The following is a 6,772-nucleotide window of genomic DNA, read 5'->3' on the forward strand; positions in this document are numbered from 1 at the left end:
TAATAATTATAATCCAAAAATTAGTAGAATAATATAATCTTTCAGGGGATCACGGTTTGAGCGTAGAAGAATGGGTCAATATTTTTTTTAAATAATTACAACATGTTTAATTGATTTTAGTACAAATAATAGGGTGGGTACTTATGTTTATATGTACAAAATTATAATTTTGATCAAAAACATGTCTATTAACTATCAAGTATCTTTATTAAGAAAAATCTAAGTTCTTACTCAATTGAAAATTAATCGAACATTACAATAAAAACTCGGTCTTAAATTGTTCTAATTAATTTCACATTTTTAATAGTAGATTTTTTATGTAAAAGTATTCATTTATAAATTTTACGGGGTCTTAATAACTTTTAAGTATTGCCAAAGATTCTTTGGACAAGTACATTTACCAGCTTTACATACCATTTCATACATATTAACTACTACTTGCTCTGAGTTATTTTGTGGATACATATTTATGGATGATACCACAGATAGGGGTGGTAGCTCCGACGGAGATGGCTCTGATAGCAGCCGAAGAAAGAGTCATCACCAACGACACACGGCTCGGCAGATTCAGAGGCTTGAAGGGTATCGTAATTTATGACTAGTGTTTCATTAAATTTTTTTAGGAATTTAAATTTTTTCAAATTATTTCTTGATGGAAAAATTGTTGTGAATCTACAATTTTGTTTAAACGATTTTTGAAGATGTTGAGTTTTGCGATTAAATATATTTTATTTCTTGAAATATAATGTGAGTGCGTAGTTTTGGACTATTCAATTATTTCATGTTTTAATTAGCGAAAAAATAAAATTATTTTATGACTAATCTAAGTAGAGCCGTAAAGGTAAGGTATCGTTACATCTGACATCGAGAGATCCTTTGTCTACTACTAGTGGATATATGGCATATGTTTGTTTCAGTTGTAAGGTGACGAGTCCATTTATTATTTCTAATAATTTCTTTATGTGTTTAATTGAAGGGCGTTTCGGGAATGTCCCCATCCAGACGAGAAAATGAGGATGGAGCTAAGTAAAGAGTTGGGATTGTCTTCTCGCCAAATTAAATTTTGGTTTCAAAACAAAAGGACACAATTAAAGGTTCGTTGATATTAATTTATTTAAGTCTTTGTTCTTTGTTGTTTTTGTTTGGTGCTGACTGAAATGTTTTAGGCAAAACATGAAAAATCTGACAACAATGTTCTTCGTGCCGAAAATGATAAGATCCGAAATGAAAATATCGCCATCATGGAGGCGCTTAAGAATGTTATGTGCCCATCTTGTAGAGGTCCGGATCAGTTTGGTCGAGATACTTACTTGAAAGAACAAAAGTTGCGGGAAGAGAACGGTCAGTTAAGAGAACAGGTTTGTATCATTGGAGCTGTGTACTCCACTGCAATTTAGTCAAACTTAAGTTCATGCTCTGTAATTACTTAGTTAAGTATGTACTGCAGCTTAAAAGATATGAGAACGTAGTTGCCAATTACAAGCCGCTAATGGTGGATGTTTCTCGTAATGCTATGGATGAACTGATCAAGCTTGTACAAAGTGATTCACCTTTCTGGATAAGATCATCAGCTGATGGGCGCAAAGTTTTAAATCTTGAATGTTATGAGAGCATTTTTCCCGGAGTTGCTAAAAGTCCTAATGTTGGCATTGAATCATCAAAAGATTCAAGTGTTGTGATCATCGATAGTTTGGAATTAGTTGATATGTTCATGGATGCGGTTAGTTTTTGTATTCTTTCTATTATTATATTTGGTTAACACCTTATTAAACACCAAAATGCTATATAATATTTTGGTGTGGGGATGTGAATTATTTCTGCTTTGCAGAACAAGTGGATGGAATTTTTTCCTAATATTGTTTCGAGGGCAACAACACTTGAAGTTGTATCATCCGGATTGACGGGCAGTCGGAGTGGCTTGTTACAACTGGTTATATATATACATATATTCAATCCATTCATTTTTCTCCGCTTTTGTATAATCTATGTATATATTATGGTACAAACAGCTTGAAAATGAATTTGGTCTTGTTGTAGATGTATGAAGAGTTGCAGGTGTTGTCCCCATTACTACCAACCCGCAAATTCTATTTTCTTCGTTTTTGTGAGCAAATTGAGCAACATAGATGGGCTATAGTTGATGTTTCCTATAACTTTCCCCAAAAACCTTTTCCTAACTCTCAAAGTCCAGTTCGTCTTCTACCTTCTGGTTGCTTAATTCAAGACATGCTCAATGGCTGCTCGAAGGTTTTGCTAAGTCTTTAGCAACCGTTTTTTTCCTCTTTTTTGTGTTTTTTTACTCGACCATCTTAACATATTTCATGATGACAGATTACTTGGATTGAACACATGGAAATTGAAGATATAAGACCAATTCATAATCTTTACATGAAACATGTATGTAGTGGTTTAGCATTTGGTGCCACAAGAAAGCTTGCTACACTTCGAAGAACTTGTGAAAGGCTTTCTTGTTTGATGGATGTTAGTAATACTTCCTATTTTGGAGGAGGTAAGCCATCTACATGCTCTGCATTTTATTTTTTTCTATATCTATTTAGTGGTGCCTTGTGACACAAGTATATGAAATTGATTTAACACCTGATTTCCATTAATTACATCCACTCATGGCAAAAGAAATTTGATGAAACTTTCCCAGAGGATGGTTAAGACTTTTTATTCTAGCATCAACACAGTTAATGGACAGCAAGTGATGATCTCTGGGATGAACGATTTGGAAGTACGTGCAATGCTTCAAAGGTGCACTCATCCTGGCCATCCGAACAGCATTGTTGTGAGTGCAGCAACTACTATTTCTGTCCCATTTGCTTCTGTAGAGGTTTTCAATTTCTTCAGGGACGGAAGAAACCGACCCCTTGTAAGATTTATGATACAAAGTTTCTTTTTCTGGTGCAAAGCTTCTTATGCATATCACTCTTACAAATAATCTTTTGTTTGTTTTTTTGATCAGTGGGATGTTTTTTCTAATCATAATCATGTCAAAGAGATTGGCGGTATTGCGTGTGGATCTCAGCCTGGGAATCGTATCTCTGTTCTCGGGGTGTGATTTTTAGCCTTTTTTTGCTTTAAGTTATACTTGCGATCTTTATCTTATTTAAAGGCAAGGATTTTTTAGGGAGCCCCTTACAGAGAAACCTAATTCTCAGGAGAACATGTCTTGAACAACATATAATTGTTTTTATACTTGCCCCGTTTAATTAAAGCAATCTTACGATTGGCAGGCCTCGGGTACCAGCCAGAGCAACATGTTAATACTTCAAGAAAGCTGCATTGACTCATCAGGTGCCCTTGTTGTGTACTGTCCTATAGACCCACATGCCATCAACATAGCCATGAGTAGTGAAGACCCCTCAGTTGTCCCAATCTTATCCTCTGGATTCGCAATAGCACCTGATGCTGGAGAAAATCTAGGTCCTGGAGAAATGTCAGCTGGATCACTTGTTACAATAGTGGTACAAATTATCGTGAGCAACTTGACAACAGGTACGATGAGCCAGGAGGCGGTGAATACAATAAATCACCTGGTGGGAAACACTATAAGGCAAATAAAAGCTGCCTTGAATTGCTCTACTTGTTAAGATTGAGGTCGAGTTGCACCTGTGTAGATGTTAGCATGGATCTTTAAATCATGCCCAGATAGTTGATATTAGAGAGGCCTAACGTAACTTAGTCTACATTTACTGGAAAAACCGTAAATTTAGCTAAAGGTAAGTTCAGCTTCTCCAATCTCGACCATTTATCCCATTAATGAAGGGTGTCACTCATTAACAGTGCTATATGTTAAACCAATATTTAGTTTTAAACTGACTCTGGCTGTTTACCAGTTTCCTGTGTAAAAAAGTTCAGATGTCAACTGTTAAGAGATATAAGGATTAAAAGTCTTCTAGCAAACAAAGTAGCAAATGGTTGGTGTTATGGACTTTCATTCATCTAGACTTGTAAAGAGTTCTACCTAGTCACTGAATAACAAATTGATCGGTTACATAAAAATCAGACCATTGATATAGATGGGAAAAGAATCAGGATTCCAGGACACAAGTTGCTAAGCAATAGGATGGCAACATGCATAACAAATGTAGAAGCATTTAGACTCCGGGCTGCAGATCTCCAAGAAGTCCGTTCCTGAGAAATCCATGTGTCAAAAGTTACATAAAGGTACATCTGGAAATTTAAAGAAAACTTGCCTGTACATTTCATTAAAAAGTTCTTACTATAGATGAATGAGGTATTTAACTACTAGTCTACCGGTAAGTGAACTATCACGTTTGTCGTCCGAATCTACTAAGGTTGAGGAGCAGTATATGAACAGGATGTTGCATTAAAGATATCCCTGAATTTTTTTGGTATTGATCGACAATTAGGAATCAAGTTGTTCCCAACCAAGGCTTCACCACAAAGGTTGTTCAATGAGGTGCACAGCATGTTCAAATTTATGTTACATAACGTCTTGTTTTGGGGGGTGAAGTGCTTGAAGGTTTCCGGGTACTTGTGCATAATGCAATCGAGTAGGTAGACAAACTCCGAGTTAACCTCATGGCCCTGCCATAACCCAAAATCTCTATTCCCCTTGGAAGAGCATAACGGATTTCTGTCCGTCCCTTCAACTGGAGCATCATTTTGTCTGGCCCTGTCGCCATCAATTCGGGAATTTTCCATAACAAGCTGTTCTCGCACCCCTATGTCCACGGTGTTAGCATACACTGTTCCATTTATGTATTGACAGTCACCCAGCTCCTTGGCTTTTTCAGCCAAGGGATCGTGTACTGCTGCATTTTTAGCCATAACTCGTGTCTGAAGAATCCCGTTCTTCTGGAAAAAATGATATATCTTAAACTGACATAAGAAAAGGGTAGCTTTACATGATATTTTTGGTTCTACCAAATATAAAGTGGAATATTAATTAGTGCTGCACACACTATAGCAGTGGTGTGTAACATCCTAAAAAGGATACTTAGCATGCACTATAAGTATAGAAATAACTATTGGTTGATGAGCATAGCAAATTAGCAATTAGCAAGTTTAAAAACATCACAGGCATATTCAAATGCAAAAATTCTCAGCTGTACAAGGACGAGTAAAGGCTTCTTACAACTTGGAGTGCGATCTAACAGCTAGGGAGCATGAGCAACAACCGTCCACCTCAAAGTTTAGAACAGAAGCGATAACAGATTTTACCATATAATTTGGTGAAGTTTTGTACTTAACTTGAATTGAAACATTAATGCTGAAGGTCAAAACTAAAAAAGATAGATCGTATGTTCTGCAACTACAACAAGAACTATCTGCTGATGAGCAAAACAAGTTTGGTTAATTAAATTTGTTAAAGAGATAAGAGGCATGCTTAAATTTTTTTACCAAAGGGCCAGAACTTACACAATGAAGTATCAAACTATCACTAGTATCTTTAACCAGAGAAGCAAATGAAGACATTGCTGATATTACCAAATGAAAATTTTACATAAAGTTACTTTCATGCTCTCTAGGTTAAAGGAAAGATTCTTGGAAGTGCCGAGTCCCGTAAGCATATGTGTAAACGGCTGATAATAAATTTACTTGTCTACACCCCGCATTCTGAAACCAACCATTTAAATTTATATTGACATACTCCAACTCAGGAATTCCAAACGTGATTGAAAATATACCAACACAACTTAAATTATAGAGTTGTGGAGCTGAAACCACAAATAATATTACGGAGGACCATGACAGGAAGTCCTGATATTGAGGTTTAGGAATTGAGGACAAGATATGATATGATCTTGTTGCACTGACTTCATGGCCAAAACTAATGTAAGGTTTTTGAGATTGACTAGGGAAGAGAACAAGTCACTCGTATTCTTGGGAGTACATTAAATATCCAGATGTAGAGTTAACAAAGCTGGGAGATTCCAAACCGTTCGGGGTAACTTACAATGATAAAGATGGAGAGTTGTTAAATTAGGCAAAAAGAAAGAAGTTTCTGATAAATCCCAAAAGCCAAGACTCAGCGTTCTTAAAGCAGGCAACGAGGTCAACCATGATTCATGTAACTTGTAATCTACACAATACTCAAGTGTGCAAACTCTCCACTTTTCAATTACACATCCACGAAACTTCTTCTCGGAAACACTCTGCTTTATGGTCAATACATTTCCAACTCGGAAAGATGAGACTGGTGGTTTCGGTTAGAAAAAACATGGCGAATATACATAGAAAACCGAGAATAATCTTTAAAAGAACCATACCAAGCAAAACCAAGATAAGAGAGAGTAATCCAAATAAACTTCCATCATTTCGAAAGTGTTAGAATATATATTTATTCTATATTATTAGTGATATATTATATTAAGTTTTTTTCGTAATTTAGCTTGTAACAGTTTATTATAAAAACACTGAGACATGTATCCTGATTATTAAGTATTATAATAAAACCCTAGTTATTTATTTTGTCTCTCTACTTTTATCATGTTATCAAAAGTTAGGTTATGGAAAAATTAGTTCGTTAATTGCTTTATTTTATTTGAGGTTGTTTGTTTTATTGTCATGGCTTTTCGTAAAGATGATTCTCTTCAGTTAATTAGTGTTTAGTTGGATGGTACAAATTATTCATATTGGAGTTATGTTATGAAAAAAATTACGTGGTAAAACTTTGTGGAGTTATGTTCATGATAAGAATACTAAGACTAAACCAGCAGATACTAAGATTGATGATTCTGCAAAAGCAATTAAGGTTTGGGAGACTGAGAATTTGAAAATTATTACATGGATTAATAAT

At 35.3% G+C, this 6,772-nt stretch overlaps 1 protein-coding gene across 1 annotated transcript; it reads left to right on the plus strand.

Annotated features, from left to right (window-relative positions):
• Positions 1–453: 453 nt before the first annotated feature.
• Positions 454–4,042, plus strand: LOC141709533 (homeobox-leucine zipper protein ROC8-like). The gene is made up of 10 exons (XM_074513014.1): positions 454–582; positions 977–1,094; positions 1,167–1,358; positions 1,448–1,720; positions 1,829–1,930; positions 2,038–2,247; positions 2,332–2,516; positions 2,617–2,875; positions 2,969–3,058; positions 3,240–4,042. The coding sequence occupies exons 1-10, from the start codon at positions 470–472 to the stop codon at positions 3,594–3,596; spliced, it is 1,899 nt and encodes a 632-aa protein (XP_074369115.1). The 5' UTR covers positions 454–469; the 3' UTR covers positions 3,597–4,042.
• Positions 4,043–6,772: the final 2,730 nt, after the last annotated feature.

Source organism: Apium graveolens, chromosome 1, assembly GCF_009905375.1.
Source record: "Apium graveolens cultivar Ventura chromosome 1, ASM990537v1, whole genome shotgun sequence".
NCBI lineage: Eukaryota > Viridiplantae > Streptophyta > Magnoliopsida > Apiales > Apiaceae > Apium > Apium graveolens.